The sequence below is a fragment of the Ischnura elegans genome, chromosome 1 (assembly GCF_921293095.1).
Source record: "Ischnura elegans chromosome 1, ioIscEleg1.1, whole genome shotgun sequence".
Taxonomy (NCBI): Eukaryota; Metazoa; Arthropoda; class Insecta; order Odonata; family Coenagrionidae; genus Ischnura; species Ischnura elegans.
The window spans coordinates 64,236,751-64,261,560 of record NC_060246.1 but is presented as its reverse complement, the minus strand read 5'-3'; the positions used below and the strand labels follow the sequence as shown (position 1 = coordinate 64,261,560).

Sequence of the window (24,810 nt, the reverse complement as noted above, 5' to 3'; positions counted from 1 at the left end):
ATGAGACATGTGTGCGACAAAGGCAAGTGTTAAGGGGCAATTCAAAGGGAATAAAGGCAGAAGAAGACCAGGGATGATATGCATGAAGGTATTAAACATGTGACAGAAGATTTACGTTAACTGTTAAAGTATTAGCTAAGTAATGGGAAAATTGTGTGGAGAGCTGTGACGAACCAATCTTAAGACTGTTCTCTGCTGATGATGAATTTAGGCATTGACCTTGTAAACACGTACATGAGGTTGAAAATCTAAGATGACAGAGTGAACCTAGGGTAGGAATCTTGAAATTATAAACCGATTCAACGAAAAATACATATAGCAGCAACTGAGCATAACACATTTTGCAAACCGCAGTCTTATGGAAAATTACGAGACGTTTCATACTGTAGATCATTAAATACAGTGCAAAGACCAATACTCAGAAGAATCGAAAAATAAGTGTTAATGCACTTTTGAGGAATACCTAACCTTCAGATAAAAAATATAATACAGTGATTAACAATACAACCACAAATCTCGAAATGTACCAATTTGAGGGCTAGCTACATCAGTAGAAATGCGTATATTATCTAAATTATACATACATGGTTGGACCTTAATTGAAATAATGCGTGTTTTCACCTTTACTCTTTTAAGGTTAGATCATTATTAACTAATCCATTAAACACAATACAACATACCACTACTCCATAAATACTGCATTCGCTGAAGTTCATCACGAAATTTTTCACCGTCCAAGGATAAATCAGGAGTTTCCATGGCCAATGGAATATTTCATCGCACACTCCTCTAAAAAGTTAAAAATTAATATCACAACAAATCACGTCTGAAATGAAAACAGCCGGGCCAATCAAATGTATCGTTGGCTTCGATAGATCGTAATGGTATCGCAACCACTCGCAACCATCGCCAGCGACAGTCAGCGATACTAGTCGTTGATGATACGTTTTGAAGGTTTTGGAGGCTGATTTTCCGTGTTTACAAACAATCTGTGCGTTCAGTGAGCGTGGAACTGGATATAAAACTGTCCCATCAGTTTCGAATGCTATCTCTTGGAGGAGGATAAACAGGCAACGCTCATTCTGTATGATTGAACATTAGTGGAAGAATCACTCATCTCAAGGATGGATAAAACGCCGAAAAGGAAGAAAAACTCTGACAGTAGCCCCTTTGCATCTTATCTGCAGAAAAAAATCAAGCAAGAAGGTGAGCATAGCTTTTTTAGTCACAAATATTTTTCATGTTATGAGTTCAATGTTAGTTGATTCTTGTAACTCATCTGAACCATCCCTTGACATCCTCATATATGCTCATCGACGGTGTTGAGTGGGTAATATTGTATGAAATTTTATTTTTTGTTATCATATGTTACTCATTGTTATTACATATCAATTTAATGTAAGTTGAATTTTGTGAGATGAGTTAATTCACTGATAAGCGGACGTAAGGATGATTTATGGAGGGAAGTTGCAACCTATGCCAAATAAACAGTCACTTTCACCGTCGATTTGAGAGTGTGAGGAGTTGTTTCTGTCATTTGGCAATTCTCTACGCGGTGGTTTAAACGGAATCAAATGTCTCCGACGTGGTCCATACGGCTTCATTGGGGTGAGGTATGATTCCGGTTGCCTGCAGGTAACCAGTACACCGCGGAACTAATTCTGGGCCTAAACTGTGAACGAAATGTTCAACTGCTGCCGAGTTAATTTCAACAAAGCATGGCTTCAGATCGTCAGTTTTATGAATGATATCATGCCTTGCCCGAACCGGTCTCTCATTTTGCATAATATATATTGACTGAAGGTGTATGTTTTTTAGTATGCATATGGTAGTCCCTCGCTTATTTCGTATTCAATTTAAGCACCCATTTCTGTTTTTGTTCAGTAAGTTAATCGCGTATAGCTGATGACATGTTTACCTTGGGAACCCAATGCACCTTATGCCGTTTCCACTCGTTCATGAGTTTTGAAATTAAAGATATTTGTAAATGGGATTCATATTCCTATCATCTCACCGAGAGTTCGTTGGTTTCGTTATTTGTAGCAGAATCCTGTGTATGCTAATGTCTTTTTTCTTTTCGAAAAATTCTCGCGAAAGCTCTTTCCACCATTCGACTATCTGATGTTATACCAGTGTTCATTTAAAACTCTTTGAATTGAAATTAATTGTTGAAAATAATATTTGGGAAATGCATATTCGTTCCCTATCGAAAGCTACCGAACGATACCTATCGATAGTTGAGTGTGTTTTCGTTTCGTAACTCAATTGTTTTACGCGATTCCGCGATTCAGTGGTGAGTGGTGAATTTGGCATGTGTTAGGTTGTGAAGTTGTTATTAAAATGCTGAGACGTCAGGCACGTTTGAGGCGAGAGTATCTCTACAGAAAAGCTGTGGAGGAGAGAAATAAAGTTATTCAAGAAAAGAAGAATCGGCTGAAGCAGTCTTTCGAGGAAAATACACCTATACATACTGATTTGAAACGTGAAGCACTAACTTTGCAGAAAAAATTGAAGTGGGATGACAAAGGCCCACAAAGAGCCGTAGAGATTGGTACAGAGACTGGTGGTGGTGGAGTCAGCCATGAGGATGATGAGTATAGGTGGGCAGGAGTGGAGAATCCGAAGGTTCTTGTTACTACATCAAGGGATCCCTCATCTCGCCTGAAAGTTTTTGCTAAAGAGCTCAGACTGGTTATACCGAATGCCCAGCGGATGAATCGTGGTAACCATGATGTTAGTGAACTCTTGTCTGCATGTCGTGCCAATGATGTGACAGATTTATTAATAATACATGAACATCGTGGTGTACCGGATGGTCTTGTCGTTTGCCATCTACCTTATGGACCTACTGCGTACTTCAATTTGAGTGGGGTTGTAATGCGCCATGATATTCCTGAGATTGGGACAATGTCTGAGCAGTATCCCCACTTAATATTTCACAACATGACCTCCAAATTGGCCACTCGAGTTACCAACATTCTGAAGTATCTTTTCCCTGTGCCGAAGGAGGATTCGCGCAGAGTTGTGACTTTTGCTAACCACGACGACACGATTTGTTTCCGTCATCACATGTTCAAACGGTTTCAAGGTAAAAAATGTTTTATCTCATTGATTCAAGATAATCATTGTTATTTTGCATAGACTAATGCGTTCTCTTTGCAGGAGCAACTGGTCGAGATCTGGAGCTTGTTGAAATTGGACCGAGGTTCCAATTAAAATTGTATGAAATCAAACTTGGTACTTTAGATCATGCCGATGCTGCTGATGTGGAATGGGCTCTGCGTCCATTCATGAATACAACTTACAAGAGGCGATTTCTATCAGATGCTGATGGGTGGGATGCAGATGATAATGAACTTTAATATAAGTAATTGTACACGTTTGACATAATACAAATCTTTTCTTGTAAACACTGAAGTCCAATTTTATTTTTGTGTTGAATTTTGGGATTGTGATGAGAATCTAATCACATTCCTGATTGGTTGAAAGTTTGAAATGCTGTGGTACTCATTTGTTGCGGTTTGGTTTGTCAGCCCTCTGGTGACAAACCAAACTGCAGCCAGCAACAAACCTCATTTTGTCGCTGGTCTGCAACGACAAATTCGAATCCTGGCAAAGTCAAATATATTTTCATGGCGAACTTTATCCGTTGCTGTATTTGACTTTGCACCCGTGCGCTTGACTGCTTACAAAGTTACTTGTTCCCTCAGTGCTTTGAAATTTATCATCGCATACCAGCTGCAAAATAAGGGTTTTTCACTTCGACAGTGGCTTAGTAAGCACGACCCTCGCCACGTGTGCCACAGTGTGGACTTGTGCCATCACCATCTTGTTCGGTGAAATCCATCCCGAAGTTAACTCTGAGAAAATGGCTTGGTCGTGGAACTGGTTAACACACGTGACCTGCAATCGGGAGATCCGGGTTCGAATCCTGCCTAAGTCAAGTATTTTTTCATGGTGAACTTCATCCGTTGGAGTATTGGATTAATATTACTTATAGAATAGTGTATGGGTCAATAAGACATCCCTCTGAAAGGTGTAAAACTCACCATTTTGAGCCATTTATCTGAAAATTTTTCTAGGAGAGGGTCCTCTCTCGCTTACCCTGGCGGGTATTCCAGGGTACCCTCAGGCCCCCCCAGTGTTTGTTGCGTCTATAAACCCCCCCTAGCCTTAATTCCTGGCTGCGCCCCTGCCAGCAGGAATGTTGATTCCAGTGCATTCCTCTTTAACTCAAAAATTGTGAGTGAATTTCAGTCCGTACATGTTCATACGTTTTCATAACTTTTAGTGGAAAGCAATTATCTCTTCAAAGGTAACATATTTTTTTTAATCATGAACGTTGAGGATTTCTTGATGAGCAATAATAAGCATGTAGCACCTCCTTGGACTTAGAAGTTTATACATCACTCAAGCTTGCGAAGTAAATAACAATTAGCTCACCAATCAATCTATTCCGCCCAGAGATTCAGTGGATATGGGGGTTTCTACTATGCCATAGAGCCTCCTTAAAAGAACCTTTCAATAAAATCATTTAGTTAACACACTCCTGAATCATTTTGGTTGGGTGTGTTCCCAGGTCAGCATCGAAAGTGAAATCTGAGAGGTCATGTGAATCATGTTCAAAGAGGAATAGTATGGCTAAGCATGCTAATAAAAGGAAATATTTCTTTCTGATTTGACTTAGAAATAGTGTCCAATGTGAGCAAAAATTGTATTAATTTTGTCTACTCATCAATATAAGTAAGTTTGGGGGATAGGGTCAGGGCCGTCTTCTCTGTCACAGTTCTCTAGATGCTTCGTTACCTCTACAGCGTTTCGAATTAGCCTAGGATAGTAACAGCTTTCATTACACAGGACTTTAGGCTTATCAAAATCCACTGTGTGGCCAGGTTCCGGCCACAAGTGCTCTAAGACAGCAGAAAGCCAGAACTGCTTCTCTGTCGCACGTTCATGTTCCCTTATCCTGGTTTAAATTGATTGTCCAGTCTGTCGTTTTTAATATTTACCATAGGATCATTGCAGTTGATACACTCCCACGTATAGTAAGTGTGAGATCTTGTCCTTTGGCTTAGGCAGAAGGTCGCTTGTTTCGCAGAGAAGACGGCTACACATTAGCCAACACATGGAAAAGGGTCTTCAAAATCAATGACCAATTATATCCCACTTGAGAACCAACCAATCAGAACGTCCGCCAATCCCCATAGTACCTATTTAACCCTTTTACTACCAGCCCATTTTGGGTGGGATGTGCGAAGACTGCCAAGGCTATTTTCCATAAACTGCAAAATTTCAGATTTTAAAATTTTTCAGCTACTTTACTTTATTTAATACATCTAGATTTTTTCCCAATTCTTAAGATATATTCATATCTTATAACTACAGATATATTATCAGGGTTTACTTAAATTACAGCCGTTGAAAAGGCCACAATCACGAAAAAAAAAAAGTGAAATAAGTCGGTCCGATAAATCGGCCCCTGGCAGTTTTCGCTCAACCAGCGAGGGCTCAACTCAACCGGTAGCAGTAAAAGGGTTAAGACGACCAAATTTTATGCATAGCTACTTCTGACCTGAAGACGCCAGCAGATGACTGGAGAAACTGTCATCACCTATGGACTACTCAATGTGGAGGTATTCCCGAAAGCTGAGACTCACATGGAGAAACACTGTGGACACCTTAGATCTAACATGGAAATGTGTTATTATAGAACAAATTCTTCAAATAGGTCAATTTAATTTCTTTGGCTGTAGTGGTAATGTGTGGCCATATGAAATAGCTGTTGATTGAACAATCACTCCGCAATTTTTACTTTGGCCAGTACTGGATTCTGTCATCCATCAAATGTATGTTGTTTGGAAAAGTTAAATAAATAAGACCTCTTCAATCAAGCATAACCTATTGTACTATGATAATGTTCAGCTGATATAATTTTATGTCTTAAAGGTAAGTTTTCAATTATTTTCTTTCAGTAAGTCACACTTAACATGTTCAAGACATCAATTGCTTAGTTTATTTTAGTGGCAAATGCTCCATTCCTAACTCTGTGATTATATAATGCTAGATGTAAATGCGATCATAGGCACATATTCCTTCCAATGGAATTACACTTCACATCTGGGTCTACTGGCATCTGAAGGTCGAGCACAGTCAGGAATTTTCAAATTCTCAAGGACAAGTTTCAATTCTCAGAAGATTGGCCAAAACTGAGTCATGGGTTGTTAATGAATGCTTCTTTCCTTCTCTGTCTCTCCTATCTTTTAACTTTCTCCATTCCCCCCCCTCACCACTTTGGATGTGGTTCTTTCCATGGGAGTACAGTATATCAATTCCTCACCCTGTGAAGATGCTCAAGCATGAAAATCTAGGTCAGTTTTTCAATTAATTATACCTGGTAAAGTGTGTTTCAATGAAGTTATTTATAAAGATAGACATTTGCGTTCTGAAAATTTTGTAGCATTGGTCATTGATGGCTAAATGATTGCCATAGATTTTCCTCATGTTTTCTCATTTGTTATTACTGTACAAAATTGCAATCCATCCAGTCTGATATCAGTTTGAGGAAGTTGTTTTGAGTCTATTGAGGTGTGTATTTTGTTGGGACTGGAAAAATTGAGCAATTGCTGGATGTGAAATTCTTTGCAAATGAATGTTTTATGCCCGTTTATGTTCAAGGATCATAAATGTTGATGGTGATTCATAATACTCAATACCCTCCATGATTAAATGAGCAACCGAGTTCAAATATGGTTTTCAAGCTTTCCTCGATGATCTTTGTCAAAAACATGTATTAAGCGTCACCTACAGGATATTTCAGGAGGAATCTGCAACACTCACTCAAATCTCTAGTTAAATTTAGCTCAAAGATTGTTTCAGACAATTATAATTACACATTTTCGTCCAACCTTAATTATTTAATGTCCTTAAGGATCCGGAGTTTTAAATAAAATGTGGAAAAGGATGGATACCAAGAAAAGCCATTTTCATATAAACTGTAAAGTGCATACAAAAAAATGTTTGCTTTACCAAGCTCAGTAATTATGGAGCAGTGACCTCATGATTAAGGACAAAAAATGCTTAAAATTGTCTCCCCTACCACCTCTTGAAATGTCGCAGATTCCTCCTGAAACACCCTGTATAAGATGAAGTATATGTTCTATAATTTGAGGTGTACAGTAGTGTATGATATTATTAATACTAGTGGAATATGGAGAGTCCTCGTGAATTTTATTTTGCCTTAGATATGTTGTATGAAAAGGCTTTATGCATGGTGGGTGTTAGTTGTGCCTCACATGACTTTTAGCTGCACTCATCACATTAGAGATCTTTTCTCCTTCAATATGTTACATAAGATGAAACATAGGGATAATGCAACCTAACAGAACTAAAAGTATTGCATGCAGTGATCGGAAACTTGATTAATGAGTGCCAGATTAGGGAAAGACGAAAAAAGTGGCAGTAACAATGTGATTAGTGATATATGATGAATCTTTTAAAATGTGAATCGGTGGAAAATTGAAGGAATTATGGAAAATAATTCTTCCATGATCACTTCAGTTTGCAGGTTAGAATATTATGTTTAAAAAAGTCATGAAAACACCCCTGGATTGAAGAATTAATCAGTAACCTTAAATTACAAAATTCAATCACTACCCATTGAATGTCTTTCCAGTGGGAATATTGATAGATGTTCACTGTGAACTGCTGGATCATTCCTATGTATTGTGAAAGCCTTGCTTGTTGGATACCATAGTTGCCCTATCTATTCCATCTGCTGCTGAATGTGGTTTTAGGTTTTTTGGGTTGGTGAGACAACACCTCTGCATTAAATATACAGTTGAGGACCTCTAATCCAGAAAGCTTGAGACCAAAGGTTTTCTGGATTCTGGTCTTCAGCCTCTATATTTTGTTAATTAATTAATTTATAAATGCATTGAGGCTCTTGTGCTCAATATTTGAGATCCGTACATGTCCATGCATAAGTCGTTAGCGTATGTTCTTAGGGTGTGCTAACTTCCTACTCATCCCAGCACAAGGCTCGGAGAGTGGTGCCACGAGGTGGCAAGTCAAAACACTACACAGAGGAATTTTCAAACGTTCCGGATTTGTGGTTTTCCGGGTTTCTGGATTTCGGATTTGAGGTCCTCAACTGTATTTGCATTTAACCCTTTGGCTGTGGGAGTTCACGATTTTATCTGCTACCCAGTGCAGAAGGTACCGTCTGTGCAGGAGGCACCCCCTACCAATAGGGCTGGTCTGGTAGAGTTAAGCCCCTTAGCGATCCTTATGGTGAGGGAAAGTCCTCAAGTGCAAGATATCCAGGTACTAATAAAGATTTTGGGTTTATGCCGCTGTCATCATGCAAAGCGTGTAAAAATGTTGGCACACACTTAGGGTTAAGGAGCTAATGTTGTATGGTAAACAGTTTTTGAAAATGTGAATTGTTATTTTCACCAATTAGGCCTTGAACTTTACTGGCCATGCACTAAAGGTTTTAAGAAAATTTTTAAAATAAAATATCTAATGAAGAGTTTTTGGCAAATTTCTACATGATTTATGATTGTTTTCTACTCCACAGCATCTGATCACCTAGAAGTAACTGGGGTGTCGCGTTCTGGTCGTGTCAGAAAGAAGTCTTCCAAGCTAACGGATTTTGAATCTCCTGATGAGATTGATCCTCGCTACAGGAGGAGAGTTGAGAAGGAGGTCCCAGTTCCCAAACCTAGAGTACAAACCACCCACCATGCTCCTGCTGCTGTTTCATCCATTGACAATTCACAAGCTCGTGGGCAAGCTCGAGCAAGAATAACGCATGAAGCAAGTCCTCTGCCAGCTAGTCAGTCTGAGGTGAGCTGGTTATGAAGTGTCACAGTATCAAAGAGCATATATTTCAACATCAACTTGTGACATACAGGCTATCGTCTACCTGAAATAACTGCATTTTCAAGTGCTGTGGTACATACGTGATTTGTAGCTCATCTTCAACCCTAACCAAATATTTATGTAATCTATATATATCTTCTATTTACCTATATAAAAATACATTGCTATTTGTTAGTCTCGCTTCAACTCAAGAACTCCTGGGCCAATTCTGCTTATTTTGGTGTTTAAAATATTTGTGGAAGTCCAGGGAAGGTTTAAGCGGTGAGAATATTTTTCGGCATGTCCCATAGGCCTTCAATCATTACCTTAAGAAATACATGTCATTATTATTAATGCCTGCAGACCTTTTTTACATATTTAAATTAGCTATAATTGTTTCATAGAGAGGGAACATATGCCATTGGAAAGAAAAATAAATACTCGATTTTAAAACTTATTTTTGTAATTGATTTTCATCTTTCACGAGATAAAAGGTGAATTTGATAAAAAATTCTTAGAAATGCTGAAATTTTAGTGTTTTTGGCTAACTGTCCCCTTGATGACAGTCAGTATCATGGATGTAGTTCGACATCTGTTTCCTACTTCATTCACAAAATAAATCCTTTGATATAGATTGTTGTTAAATAGTTCATTTGTCATTATGAATTTGTTCACAAATTTAGAGTGCAAAAACTTTCTTCACTTACTTTTGGCTAATTTCGTTACTAATCATTTATTGTTCATGTTAAGACGGTCATTCTTTTATGTAGTTTGGCATAGCAAAACTATTTACCACTAAGTGCACAAGAACTTTCTTTTATTTGTAGAATTTTAGTTTTTCCTGGTGTATAGTGTGAAGGAATAATTCTCGGGATTCCCACTGAGTGTGGTTTTAGAGAATTATGTATTCCTCTATTTTCTTTGATTATTTACAATGCCAAGGAGGTTACGACGTAACTTAGGTCTTCAAATTCAATGAATTGTGTGACAAGCTACTTTATTTGCCAACCATGCTGAAAACCAGGTAAGGACAGGTAATAATAATAGTCATATTGGTATTACAGAATTGCATTTAAAAATTTAAAATTATACTTTAATGACTTAACGACTAAACAACTTTTCTACACTGAAAACGAAGCAGATAGGCTGAGAATGCAACGAGTTCATGCACATCAAGCAGAACAAGAGTAACCACAACTAAATGAAACGGAGCGATTCTGCAGATACTGTGCTCTTGTGAATGAGTAGCTCTGATTTATGATCCAGAAGTAGATTATTGTGCCAAAAAGTCACTAAAAATTGGGGAAATGAAAATCACTATTGTAAGATGTTATAATACAATGGTGAATCTACTGGATCATTTTGTGCTGATGGAAAAGTGAAATTTCCACAGTTGGTGGGACCACCTGATCCATTACGCTATTAGTTTCTTGGATGGGAAATGATTTTAAACACTTCTTGGGCAACATTCAAAAATATGGCAGTTGTTTTCAAATGACTTCGTTCAGCGGAACACATATTGTGTATAGCAGCAATTGATTATCATATTTATATATAGATAGATGAAGGTGATACAAAGTTCAGTGGATCATCTTGTATGTGTAGGGACTGCCATCATTTGATATACCTAAAATTGTTTCTTGGTGCAAAAGATACAGCTGTTTCTTATTTCTATATCTTCCTTACAACATTCAATGTTTTCTGTTGTCTTATTGTCAGATCCCATTTTTATTTTATACATTTATTATAGGATGATGATGAGGAGGAGGAAGAAGCAGAAGAAGAGGGTAATTATGGTGTGAAGAATGACTCCGAAAGCAGCATGGAGTCTGGCTCCGAGGCCGGCATGTATCCTCATGAGGGTGCCACTGCTGAAGACTTCAGCTCAGATTCCTCAGGTTTTCAATTTTTGTTCATATTAATGAGAAACTAATGCATGAGATTGAGTCAATTAAGTGTTTTAGTTTAAGGAATGATTTGAGTTATTTTTTCTTTCTTATAATGTACACGGGCAAACAGAAATTGTCACTATGCTGCTTTTGTATTATCTTTTGGTGTTATTGTTTTTGTAACCAAGTCAGTCTCAAATGACAATAATGCTCAATCTCTTTAACAATTAATATATTATGATTTTCAAATTTTCATACATATTTACTGATACGGTTTGGCTGCTAAAGTGTTAATTCCAAGAATAGTGCTGGTAATATTTCTCTTCAAACAAGGAGGATATTTTCTATAAATGAAATTAAAGTTTGAAAATATTAAAATGAAAAATGTGTTGCTTGAATATATGCAGGCGGAAGTGAAGAGGAAGAGGGAGAGATGGAAGATGAAGGCATTGAAGAGGAGGGGGAGGAAGAAGAAGAGGAGGAGGAGGCATCAGGCCATGATGGTATGGGAAGCAATCAACACATGAGGAGCAAGGAAAATGACACCACTGTATCACAGGTATCGCGATAGAGTATTGTTAGCATTTCTAGATTTTACTTTTTGTTCTGACAACACTGGCAAGGCCATAGCCATAAAAAATGTTGAGGGGGCCATTTGGAGAGGGGCAAATTTTGGGAGGGGGTCATTTGGAGAAATTACACGAAAGACTTTTTCTCCAAAACATTTTGGCAATAATAGCCTCTTGAATCTACCTGCTTGCCATGGGTTCATCCTTAGTGCCATCTTAACCTGGATCTGCCCATTGTAACAAAAATGTCACACCCTGTATCGCTCCACTGTAATGGCTCTTCCATCTCTCCGGCACGGTACATTGTTGTGTTTTATACTTTATTAGGAAGAGGAAGCTAAGTGCTTCAATTCAGGGTAAGAATTGTCAAGTGAGAGTGAAGAACTATCGTAGAAGTACTCCTGGTACTAAGGTGACTGCCCTGGGCACTAAAAATGGACATTCGCTTTGTGTAAATATATTTTTTTTTCATCAACTATATGCGCTACAGCGACAATTTTTGGTATATATCAACATAATGACACAAAATTATTAATAATACATTAACATTGCATATTGCTTTCCATTTCTGTAATATTCCCTGATAAATGGTACTGTGACATAAATGTCACATTGGGCGGATCCCTATGCAAATCTTCAAAGTTGCGAATGTTATGCTCTAGTTAGAATTTATTGTAATTTCAACGTTTTTCCTTCGTGTTCTTTCCAAATGATTTATTACTTATCAATTAATTGATAAATTTGCATTTATCAACTTTTATTCCGGTAATTACGTTTGAATCAAAATTTTTAATATTAGTGATATCGATAGCTCAGAGATATTACACTGCGTGAAGCCAAAGAGCTCCTGGAAAATGAAGAAACGAACTGTAATCAATATACCTTGAGCCACCAGAAGCAGCAGTTGTCACTGATGAGGACATTGCAGATGACCAGGCTGGTGGACTTGTTAAAAATTGATCAGGAAGACAACTTATGGCAAGAGTGGAGCTTGTTTTGCGGCTTGATGATGATAATGCTGATGAATTTCAGGAGAAGTCCGGAAGAATTTTAGTACCAGTTACACATAAGGGAAAGGATTCGAAGGCAACGAAGCTTACATCACTTCTCCAACAGAAAAAAAGTAAAAAGAGAAGCAGCCAATTGGCGACGGGAAGGTCTTTTCGTAAGATATTGGTTATTCCCAGAAACAGATCTTCCTGAATTGAGGGAAAAATCATCTGTAGAAATTTTTGAAATGGTTTTTTCAGATGACATTCTTTTTTTTCTCATGACAGAATCAGATGATTATACTGCGTTTATTGTTTTTTCATCACCTAGTATCAGTATAGAGGAGATGAAAATTTTCATAGGAATTTTACTGTTTGAGGGGTTGTAGTAGGGTTCCATCCAAGCGATGCTCTTGGGAAGATTCTGGGGATGTTCACAACTCAATTGTAACCAAGCAAAAGAATAGTTTCCTTGTGATAAGTAAATGCCTTCACTGTGCAGACAATACGATACCCGACATGAAAGACAAACTGTGGGAGATACGCCCGTAGATCACTAAATTGAAAGAACGTTTCAGGGGAATTTTTCCCACTGAGAGAACTCTCTTTTGACAGGAGTATGATTGTATATTTCGGTATCCATCCTTGCATGCAATTCAATCAACGGAAGTCAATCCGCTTTAGTGGTGGTGGTGGAATATTTTTTCTTGGCTTGTGGATGTAGCTGTTCGTAATCTATTCGCAAGCGGAAATCTGGTCCTTGTATGTCACAATTAGAGTTCAGGCGTGTAGTAGTGCAAACATAACTGGCCATATGTCGATGCGAAGCCATGTATAGCCGCCGCACCACTTCATTTTCAACAGAGACAGACAATGAAATACAGTACGATGCTAATGATCATTTAGTCCCTGTAATACTAAATAAAATATGGCGTTGCAGCGCTGGAGACTATTGTGCTTCCATCAGCTGCACTGCATGCGATACATGTAATGTGGACAAATATGTACTGCTTTTCTGCTTCCCACTCAAAATGGTACGTATATGCCAGCAGTCAACTCTAAATCAATCTTTCGTTAATTTGAAACAAATTGATTCACATTTCATTCGATTTTATACCATATTACACTCTAAAGTGTTGTGAGAATATTCTTCAAATATGTGTTTATTCAATGTATTTTCCAAAATTGCGGAAAAGTATTTTCAACTGTTTTACAGTAGATGCCCGGTTTTACGAGTTTTAATAATCCCTCGGAAATTACTTGCAAAATCAAGCGCTCATTGTATCCGAAGGAGTTGAATAAACCCACCCAAGTCTCATAATCGATCGTATTTACAGTTTTTCTTTTGTTTCTGCGGTATTTAATGAAGTTGAACTGGTAGAAATTCATTATCAGGCACAATATAATTGAGTATCAACATATTTTAAGAAGGAAATGGGGGATTTAATTGTTATAAAATAATAATTCCCCCAGTTTCGGTGATTTTATTCCCATTCTTGTATTTTTTGATCGCCGAAGAAAGCTGTAAAAACTGCAACAGTGTAACTAGTCGTATTGAATGTGTTTGCTATGCGGTGGAAGTTTTTGGATAATTTAGCAAATAAATCATGACGACAATATCAGTTCTGTCGAGTTTTTGAATGTTTAACCAGTAAATCAGTCAGTTGAGAAAATTGGCTGAAAGATTTACTGAAATACGGCGTGATTCGGCGATCGAAGATATATCTCGCAAAGACATCTTTTCCCCATTGGAAATGTAGTCAGCTTTCGTCTTTAACATCACACCGTTTATGGGCAGTCCTGCAGACCTTTGTTGACAAAACCACTTGAATAGTGCAGATTCCATTTACGGATGTTCCCCTTGCTGCAAATATTTTTGGCTGCTAGGTGTTCCTAGTTCGTTCACTACTGCACGGATTGTATCTTTCTCTAATATTATGATCTACGTAAATGGCGAGATACCAAACCACCTCCGGATATCAGTCTTTAATGTCCAGCTACTTTCGCACTCATCTATAATTTTAATGCCCAAATATTTACGTTTGCCCGATATGATGCACTCACGCAAACCACCTAACACTAATACGCCCCTGAGACTGAGTACACTCCGCCCATCCACGCACATCCCAACTCTCCCTTGCCGTATGATTGGGCGCATGCAGTTGAGGGGATGGTAGAAGTGGTAGAAAATCGCTCTCTTCTGCTGAAGGCTGAGGCCCCATCAGCCCTCTCCCTTGGATCGTCTCAAAGGATCGGGGGCATTGAGTTCACTCCTCTATACAGTCTGGCCGCAGATAATTGTTCGGGGTAGGGTGTAAGGTTGCCAGGTAAGAAAGGGAGACGCCCACGTTACATGTAAATAAAATCCTTCTGTGAAGAAAGGAGCCGTAAGGGACGACGACCCAAAGGAACAATCCCTTGTTTTGGGGATTCGAAGAAAGGGCTTGTTTTGGTGTGTCAGGCTTGTTTCTTAGCTCCACATGCATGTGACAATGTTGAATGACTATGCAGGGGTGTGAGATGCATTTTGGGGGCAGTGGTTGGCTGCAAACCGTGCTGGCGCAGGGTTCTCCGCTCCTCGTTTTGGGCTAATATCGGACCACTATCTGTGCATCGAGCAACTCTCGCCGGCTGGACTGTTGTCTTAGGGTTTTATGGATAGCAATTGTGATGATATGAATATGTTACTTAATGTACAAAATCTTCAGTTCCTCTGAAAAAAGTAACCCTGGGTAGTTTACATACCTACGATGAAAGCACCATATGGGAACGGGTTAGCAAAGAAGCATATGCCGTGTTGTAAAATTAGGAGAGGAATATTTTTTTGACGTAGGAGTCTATATATAGGAGCTTTCAATCATTGCCAAGAGATTCTAAGGATCTGGTGTAGTAAATAGCATTTTATAATTGTGCTCGTAGAGTACATTGCCCTTGAGGGTATCCCGCATCTAAATTAAGCCATTTGTTTAAACAAATTTTAGGGATTGCGCAGAAATGCATCACAGTTCTGCTGATATGATGTGAAACTTTGAATTATGATGAATTCTGGAGAGATTAAAAAAAAAGATAGTGAAGATTCACTATGATTGGTCGCCACCTCGCTCGCTAACCTACGGTTGATTGTTATTTTACCATCTTGGTAATAATAGTGATTTTCCTACGTGGCAATAGCTGTCAATGTCTAGATCGACTACACTACATTCCTATGCTAAAATGAAACATCGAAATATACATCGCCGGATAGCATGCAGCGACAGGTAATGTTGCTCTAGCTTTCCATGAGTCAGAAGCCAATGAGTCAATGTAAGGGTGCCGATCTAACTACGACAATGCGCTTTCAACTTCATTACCTGACATGGGAAAAGATGGAGGGGGTTTCACTACAATGCAAGTTCCCGCGCTTAAGACAAAGCCTATAGTAATATTATTGAGACAAAGCCAGCCAAAGAAGATGGGGGAACTAACTCCCTCTCCCGCTGTCATCTTTCTCCCATTCCTGTCTAATTGATAGCTGGGCGTAACAAAAGAAGACCGTAAAATGGGAGCACACAGAGCGTACTCTAGGCCGTAAATCACTAAAATGCTTGGACATAACTGGCTTTAGGTGTAGTAGATCTGACACACATCTTGTATTTTTAGTTTAATAAACAGATAATACAAAACATAATAGTTAATGCTTGCTCAGCGGTGCATCGCCCTCGAGAAATATCTGTCGTAAAACCGAGCGTACACAGTGGAAGGAACTTTTTGACCTCGCTAAATCCGATTTATTTTACATGTAAAACACAGGCCATTTGGCGGTATAAAGACTATCACTCGCAAAAATGCGATTCTCGTAAAATGTCGTACTCGCAAAACTGTGCTTCCACTGTACTTATTCGACATGTAAAAATATTATTTAAATGTATCTTCAACATTTCATTGATTGTGTCAATTCAAGGTTCTGTAATTTCATAACAGTCCTGACAAAAACTTTAAATAAATTTTTCTTGGTGTGTGTTTGACAAGTTTATAGTATGAACATTATAATTTTAAATCCACCCCACATTTGTGAAATAACATTGAAAATTTATGCACTTTAATACATCACACTTTACATCGAAAAATTTATGAATTGCGGGCAATGGAACAAAAACTATTGCTAAATTTTCAATAATTTACTTAAATGTAAACAATAGCTTGAAAATATTGTACATAAGTAATAATATGTGCAAAATAAATGTTTTTTGGTGTTTTTATCATACAAATGAACTTTGTAGCACAAATGCGAAAAATATTTGCTTTATCTCTGGAAATATTACCTTGCACCAAAAGGCAGCAGATCCGCCCAATGTGACATTTATGTCACAGCATGTATCTCGGAAACTACACAACTGATCAATGTAATATTTTCAGAATGTCATAAAATTGATACCCTTAGCATTCCCCTAGAATATCAATTATTAACCTCAAAAAAAATATTTTGGGCGGATCCAGGTTAAGGGTATCACCATTGGGTGCAGAGGGGTGAGTGCTTAGCTTAGGAGCAGGCCTCCATGGTTGGAAAGTCTATTGAGTGCTATGAAAGACCTTTTGAATGATTTAGCAACAAACCAATGGCTACTTTCTCCAATAAGCAGATAGTGCTCAAAAAGATGTTTAATTATTAAATCTCATGGCTTTTCTTCTGTTAACTTTGGTCTCTTTGAAATATTATTCTTTTTGGGTTTGTCCTGGACAATTTTCAATTTTTAACATGTAACATTCTAATTTTTGAAGGTGTATGTATTATAAATGCATTAATAACATTTTATCTAATATTTTTATATTACATTGCAGGCTACCTCACTCTATATGTTAGAAAAGTCTTCTAAAAAGAAGCTTATTGTGAGAGATGGGAAAATTGTTGGGCGCATGAAAGCTCAAAGGAAAGATAAAGGAGTAAGTATAGCCTACATTATCTTTTACATTATGTTTAAAAAAATAATACGTAATGGTTTTTCCATTTAACCAAATATCACAAGATTTAGATGACTGTGCCTGTTGCTCCTATTCTGTTGGGTCACTGCATTCCATTTGACCGGATTCTCACTGCAACCATGTTAGTTAAACCCTTTTACTGCCTCTGGGGCCGATATATCGGCCCTCGCTGGTTGAGCGAAAACTGCCTGGGGCCGATTTATCGACCCTACTTATTTGACTTTTATGTGATTGTGGGCTTTTCAACAGCTGTAATTTAAGTAAATCCCCATAATTTATCTATGGTTATATAAGGTATCTATGTACAATATACGAGTAAGTTCACAGGTAAGAAAATAAAGGGATAGGAACATATAATGGAAAAAGGACGAGGACAACAGTGGTATGGTAGATGGAAAAAAGCCAGAAATCAGAGGGTAAAAATGCGGCCTGACTGGGACTCGAACCCAGAACCTCCTGGTTGCCGGCCAGGTGCTCTACCAGGATGCTTAGATCCCACCCGAAATGGGCTGGCAGGAAAAGGGTTTAAAAAAAATTATTTTAATATCTTTCTTTTGTTTCATTTATGGTAATGGAGTAAAATTTGCTTACATTTATTTTTAAAATTACCCTCCCTTTCGTTGTCCTCTTCTATGCAGAAAGAGTTTTTTAAATCATACTTCAAAGAGGAATTGTCCTACGTTAAGTTGCTATCAACTATAAATGAGTTAGAGCCTTGTCAAATCAATGTGGTTGGTTGTTTTTTTCTATCTATGCCAAGTTTATTTCAAAATTGTTCCTTATAAACAGTCGAATTGTTTTTTGGTAAAAAATGTTGCATTTAGTTGTATTTTGGATTTTTATAGCAAAATTTGTTTTTATTGTTTTTCAGAAAACCCGTTTCACTGCATACATGTTATGGGCGAAAGAAGTTCGACAGGAAATACTTCGTGTCAATCCTGACATGGGTAAGCAATATATTTTATCAGAATGTATTTAAGTTCCGTCCTACGTTGAATGGCAAATGCTTTCATGCAAATTATTAATTCATTGTGGAAGTAACATTGATATGGAGTAGCAAGCAAAAGGCCAAGGAGTCTATAAAGAAAAGAATGATGGAGTGTCTCTTTTCCAAAAAAACAGCACAGCCATGGTGCCGCTCGTTGTGTGGCAATGAGATTTGGGTTTGCAATGCAGTATGGTATGCAGATGTGCCTAATCACTGTGAGATTACAGAAACCATATAATTAATTCACATTGCACAAGGTTGCATGAGAGGCAGTCAAATGGGGATGCAATTTGTGAGAGTGCATTGCAATCGTGCCATTTGCAACTCTCAAAAATATTATACATGTAGCTCTCGTGAAGGCAAGTAACATGTGATCGCATATTAATGCTTCTCCACACCTTATGCATTAAAGTTAAAGTAAAAGAACTACAGAGCACTGAAATCTCACAAAAAAACACTCCAAGAAGGCTATAAATATATAATGTGTGAATTGTTTGTGAGGCATATTTTTTCCTCCTGAGACGGCATTCTGGTAATGCCATGTATTTTTACAGCATGAATTAGTGATTGTCGACCAAGAATTTTACTTCAAGAAATCAAATTGCTATACAAAATTAATTTCCAAGTGATGAGATGATTTAGTTAGCATCAGGCCCTGTGTTCGAATACTACACAGTGGCAGCATAGAGTAAGTATATTCTAGAGGGCTCACGGCATAGGAGGAAATCGTATCGACAGTTTTAATTCTCAAAAAGCAGGAAGATGGCACGAGAATAGCTAGCCAGAGGCGAGAGGGTCTTTTTCTTCAAGGTCACCTCGCCTATCCCCTTTCCTTCCCGCTCCCTGTCTTCCAAATTCTGTCAGTCCCCCAAGCATCGAAGGAAGGGAAGACGGTTTACATCGGCCGGAGAGAGCGCCCGGATCGCGAAAAAGTTCGACCAAAATCAGATTTTCGTTGGATGTCTTTGAAAATTGCTCTCTACACGTTTTTTGGCATGCTACTTTCATTTCTGCAGTTATTTTTGCGAAAAAATATTATTTTAGGCGATACGTGGAACTTTAACTTATTATATGGCTAATTGTAACGCTGACTGCATAGACGAACGCAAATCATGATAAAACATGAAAATAAATGATAATTAGTTATGAAGTATGAGTTAATGATCTTTGAAATTAGTCAATAAACAAAAAAGGCTAAAAAGAGGGTTGTTGGGTTCATTGACTTACGTTAAAGAGGTGCGATTTCCAGATTTCGTGAGGTTCTTCTGTATGGACTAAAAGTAATTTTTAAATAAATGTCAAAATAGTATTTAAGTGACTCTTCTATTCTCATATAAGCATGGTTAATGATTTATAACGTTACGGATTATGTATTATAATTATTCATCATCAGATTCTTCCCAATCCCACCCGTCCCTTTCTTCACATTCGCTCGCAGAATTTTGAGACTCCTCCTGCGAAAGATCTTTAAGGCCCCAACATTTGTTCAGTCAGTTCCTAATGTGCTAATAAAAGGGTTCGATGTCAGTCAGTCACCGGAAAATATCCTCATTCGCATGAATTCGAGATATTTTTCTCGCGTAATGCTCGCGGTATTTTCTAATATCTTTATTGCGAGATTCCTGGGCCTCCTCCGATAGTTCTTCAATAGGAAGAAGAGCCGACTCGATTAAATCTGCACCATTTATGCACTTTGTGCTCCGTGGGTGGCATGTAAAACCATCCATAATGTCTCACAAAATTTTACGCTGTATCTAAGCAGAACTTCTTAAATTTTACCGGATCAATCAAAAATCCGCAAGACAGAGATCTCAAAATTGTTGAGAATTGAAAGATTAACTCTTCTTCTACTCCTGCAAATTACTTGACTCCAAGCAGCTTCGTTTTCCTAATTTTGGAGCGCGTGGTAACGTCAGTGAATTGTTTACTTGGCCTACCCCTTTGTATATCGGATGTACCTGTTAAAAAATGAGACTACTAGAACAATATCCCAGGGGACCCCATGTCACCATTAAAATACTAGGAAAATACGAACCCGAGGTGCTTGGAAGGTTGCGAAATACATCAGGGAAATCAACAGTTTTGTCCAACCAGTTGCCATTCCTCTAAAAAAAAAGAGATTGATCGTGAACTAGCTCGCCATCTTCTCTCGTCGGAATAAAAAAATTTCATGTTCAAAAAATTAATAAGCTCAAGTTTTGCCTTTCATCTCCGTGTAATCTGAAACAACCCCCTAGATATGCATTCAAATTCCTTTTTCGAGCAACTATGGTTTTCTCTTTTTTCTCCAGCATTTTTCCGTGCAGTTCTCGCCGCGTAAATGTCCATGAAATTTTTGAAAGTCAACAATAATTACACAGGTTTGTAAAAAGCTACACAACAGTCCTCTTTCTACAAAGTTTAAATATAAAATAGAAGGGAAAATATGAAAAATAGTGCGTGCCTCGTCTCAGACCAATTTAAAAAAACGGAAACTAGAAACGGAAATAAATGAAACATAGTATACCTGCTCAATAATCCTTATTTATGTGGTTGTCAGGAACTAATAAATTACTGAATCACATTTTTTTAGTCATCACAACACTATAACTTCTTTGTGAGATCACTGTTAAACACAAAAACTGTGGCCAAAATAGGACTTCTCAATTAGTAATGGGTATGCGTTCAAATCGACAGAAAAGGAGAAACTGAAGGGTACCAAAATGTTTTTTTGACCGTCTTAACGGGATATATGTCCACGGGAACATCTAATATCTAATAAGAATATTTGTATAAATTTGTACTATTTCAAACTGCTCTAAAACATCAAGCCTTGTGCCGTTACTGAAGGGGTGGAGAAAATTCTGGTTGAAAATGACAAGAATGAAAAGTCTGTACCAAATGCTTGGCGATAAGTGACGTTTCATCCCAGTTTCCTGCACCTTCTATGTTCTTTCATTCTCATAATAAAACTTCTGCCTGTTCGACCAATGAAACTCAAGTGGCATGATTCACAATTAACTTTGTAAATGCCGGATTGATGGATGGGTTCTATTTTGTCTTTGTTACGACACAGAACTTCACCGAGAGTGCAAGGGTTGTAAAAAGAAACATTGAATTTATTTTTGGGGAATTTGTTTGCAAGCCTGTTGGAAAGGTCTCCCACAAAAAATGACCGGCACCAATTTTTAGAATTCTCTGTGATGGGGGAAGGGAGCAAAGCTGTGAAATAGCTCGCGTTTTCAACTTTCTCTGAAGGATTTTAGTTTAAGTATTAAAGCTGTAGCCATTTGAAATTGCAATTGATTTCATTGTGGAAAGTTCACAATTGAAGTTGACTGCATTTAAAGGTATATTGACCATGACCAATCTATGTAACATAGAATGGAAGGAGGATAACTTTTGGGAGGTCGGATGGCATCAGTAACTCGGAATGATTGAATCACCATAACAAGGGTTTCTGTATAAACCAAATTCATGTTTGTCATCAACTATGGATATGGAGAGATCGAGAAAGTTTAGGTGCTTTTTGGATTCTATTTCTGCTACGAAGGTAATATTAGGATGTCGAGGATTTAAAAGATTCAGAAAATTATCTAATTGTCTGACAATTCCGGTCCAGCGGCAAATGATGTAGTCAACATACTTAGCGGTACCAGAAGATGTTAGATGAGATAGAATGCCCGAATCAAATAATTGGCGTTTTGAATTGTCCGTAAATATTTCGGCTATTACAGGTGAAAGGGAATACCACATCGCAAGGCCGTCTGTTTGGTGATAAATATTCTTATTGTACAAAAAATAATTTTGGCTGGCACTCTGTTCCATTAGACAATGAAGTTCACAAGACACACTGATTTTAATATTGTGGACTCTCATTAAGTAACAAAGTTGTTTTTACGGGTACAGAAGTAAATAGATTTTTTAGGTCAAATGAAACTAGCTTGGAGTTGGATGGTGACGTATGAGGTGTTGAAGTTTCTGTGGCAAAATGATGGGGCTATTAATATTATATTTTGGTGAAAAACCAGGCAATTGCCTAAATATGATATTTAATTTAGGGGCTAATTTATAAAATTACAGCAGGAAGATAAAGCTTTTTTAACACTTTTTTGGAATCTATCCGAATTGGATCACGGGGGAGAATCACGAATGAGGTGTCCTCCAACACATCATCACATTTGGCGATGCATGAGACCTTATTACGGATTAGCACACTGTTCCTTTTTTCTGCTTTGGAAATAATAAAATCTTCTTCGTTTACCTTCTAATTGATTGATCAAAATCAACTTGGTTGTGATTAACTTTCATACGGTGAGATGTACTTGGATTAGCAAAGGTAATATAATTATATATATTGCACAATTTTATTTTCCTACATTCTCGCGCCGGAGGGCTACTTGTACGTCGACTCCGTCGAAATGTTTTTACATCAGATGGAAGTTTTTTAACCTTCTATAAACACATCACTAGTTTTTACTCGTCGGGACATAAGTCCCCAACAATGGAGGAAAATGAGGGTTACACCTCGGGAAAATCATTGATAGATGACATTTCAGCCACTCAGAGGAAGTACCTCCAGAAAGGCTCGTCAACAGGTCGGTTGCAGTTCGAAGTTTTGACTTAAAACTAGTGATGGGTCGATTCCAAAATTTTATCGATTCCGATCCCGATTCCGATTCTGAAATTTCGATTCCGATTCTACCGATACCGATTCCATCGATTCTGATGCCGTAGGCTCCAAGAAAAATCACTTAATTCCAGGCAACAAGAAAACCACTTTAAAAAATATTACTCTGTGAAAGAGTCAGTTGACAAAAGCATCTTTCATATCATCACTATGTAATTAAAATATAATAGCTAAATTTCAAAATAGAACATATCTAAAAAGTGTTGTTACATGATAGGTATTACTTTAGAATATTAGCACTCATGTTTTAATTTAAAATAAAAATATCTCCTTTAATATCTACCTTTTATTGATAATATCTTATCATTATCAATAATGTCTCAGAAATTTAGTATCCCTTTAAAGACTTTAAATTTCTGCTCAGAAAGCAAAGCATCTTCACTCTGCCAGGATAAAGCCTGTTGTATTTTACTTCACATATTTTTCCTGCAGAACTAAATGTCTTTCACTGAACGCATTGGATGGCGGTATGGAAAGAAACCTCTTCACTAATACTTTCAGCCTTGGGTAGAAGATACAAGTCTTCCAGTATTTCCCAGGGAAGGAATTTGGTGGTGCATTCATCTCTGATAAATAAGCTTCCACTTCAGCTTCAACAGTGTTTGCTATGGTGACTTTGGGTACTTTTCCAAATGCATCACTGTATCTTGACCATATACCTGTCACAGGCTCCCTAGTCTGCATTTGCTCCTTCGGAATATAATAGGGATTTCCCAGTAGCACTTTTTGATATCGAGTCGAGTTGGAAATTACTCGCGAGTATCGAGTCGAGTCGAGTATGATAATTTCTGAGTCAGGCAATACAGCAATGCACACTACAATATATTCTACTCCAATTTTCTATAAAAAATTCTTCTATTCTGTTTTAAAAAACTTGAAAAATCAGCCTGAGATACCGAGCCTCATAGTTCCGCGGCGTGTAGCTCAGCCTTGACGCGCGATTGAAAAATCGCTCTTATTCCCTTCGTCGCAAACTTTTTTCTCCCTAGATTTCTAATTAGTACTCTTTTAGAAATCTCTACTACATATTTTTATTCAAATTTTCCGAGTTATATTTTTCGTAAACGAAAGATTATGTCTACTTTATGTCAAAGTTCACGTGAAAAACGGGTCGGCCATTTTGCATTGTAAAAGCTGACATATGAGAGCCAAAATCTTCAAACGTCATTGAAAGTATAGGCAAAGCACCAGGTCAAAGGAATATTGCGTTTTTTATTCCATAAATCTCATACCAACGCAACATTAACTGGATAAATTCAAAGATTTTTTGAGGAAAAACGATATCTCGCGTGGCATTGAAAAATTGGTCATGTTTGGGCCACTGTATCTCACTAAAGGGTCGTATTTATGTAAAATGGCATATAAATCTATATCTGGTAATAATTTATGAGTATTTACGCTAAGTTTCAAGCCTCTATCCCCAAAAAGGTCATTTGAGACTTTATTCCAGCTTTTTCCGATTTCGGACCAGTGTGCGCCGGGTAGGAAGACGATCGGCGGCCGTGGCTGGCGTAAAGGTATTCGGCGCCCACGTCGACAACAATTGTGTATTCGGCAAGCTGAAACTACCAGGCCAAGGCATTAGAATGACTTATCGGCTTTAAAAACTGCATTATTACATGAGTTTCATGATAGCGCTTCCTGTCGGCAGATTGCTGGACCTACTAGCCTCGAAAGCTCTGTAACCTTAACTACTCGACATTCGTAATGCTACTCGAAACGCTCGAGTCGAGTACCAACTACTCGACTCGAATTTTCGAGTACTCGCACATCCCAAGAAATGTGTTTTGTTATTACGATTACGTGGCGCGAAAATTCGAATGACTGTTGGAAACGCGGTCGTATATAAATCTGTGGTTTGAAGTACTACTGGAATCGGAATCGA

General features: G+C 37.8%; 3 protein-coding genes across 5 annotated transcripts in view; 2 read left to right on the top strand and 1 right to left on the bottom strand.

Moving 5' to 3' along the window:
- Positions 1-24,810, bottom strand: part of LOC124162228 (exonuclease mut-7 homolog) — a 120,643-nt gene that overhangs the window by 51,229 nt on the left and 44,604 nt on the right. For 2 of the 3 annotated variants that reach the window (XM_046538690.1, XM_046538699.1), the window contains exon 1: positions 681-850. The exons of the other annotated variant lie outside the window; for it this stretch is intronic. In XM_046538690.1, the coding sequence (XP_046394646.1) occupies positions 681-759 (79 nt within the window). In that variant the 5' untranslated portion in view covers positions 760-850. Of the gene's footprint in view, positions 1-680; positions 851-24,810 lie in introns of those variants that run through there. 3 annotated transcript variants of the gene reach the window in all.
- The window catches only part of LOC124162261 (HMG box-containing protein 4), a 36,390-nt gene continuing 12,512 nt past the window's right edge, over positions 933-24,810 (top strand). Inside the window, exons 1-6 of the mRNA XM_046538736.1 lie at positions 933-1,206; positions 8,579-8,847; positions 10,613-10,760; positions 11,159-11,310; positions 17,128-17,229; positions 18,140-18,215. Of these exons, the coding sequence (XP_046394692.1) occupies positions 1,125-1,206; positions 8,579-8,847; positions 10,613-10,760; positions 11,159-11,310; positions 17,128-17,229; positions 18,140-18,215 (829 nt within the window). The 5' untranslated portion in view covers positions 933-1,124. The remainder of the gene's footprint in view (positions 1,207-8,578; positions 8,848-10,612; positions 10,761-11,158; positions 11,311-17,127; positions 17,230-18,139; positions 18,216-24,810) is intronic.
- Positions 2,261-3,410, top strand: LOC124162277 (U3 small nucleolar ribonucleoprotein protein IMP4). The gene is made up of 2 exons (XM_046538759.1): positions 2,261-3,088; positions 3,163-3,410. Exons 1-2 carry the CDS (start codon positions 2,341-2,343, stop codon positions 3,360-3,362), a joined length of 948 nt encoding a protein of 315 aa, XP_046394715.1. The 5' UTR covers positions 2,261-2,340; the 3' UTR covers positions 3,363-3,410.

Coding starts and splice junctions, on each gene's coding strand:
- LOC124162277 (XM_046538759.1), top strand. CDS start 2,341: ATGCTGAGACGTCAGGCACGTTTGAGGCGAGAGTATCTCTACAGAAAA. Junction 3,089..3,162: donor CATGTTCAAACGGTTTCAAG/GTAAAAAATGTT, acceptor TTCTCTTTGCAG/GAGCAACTGGTCGAGATCTG.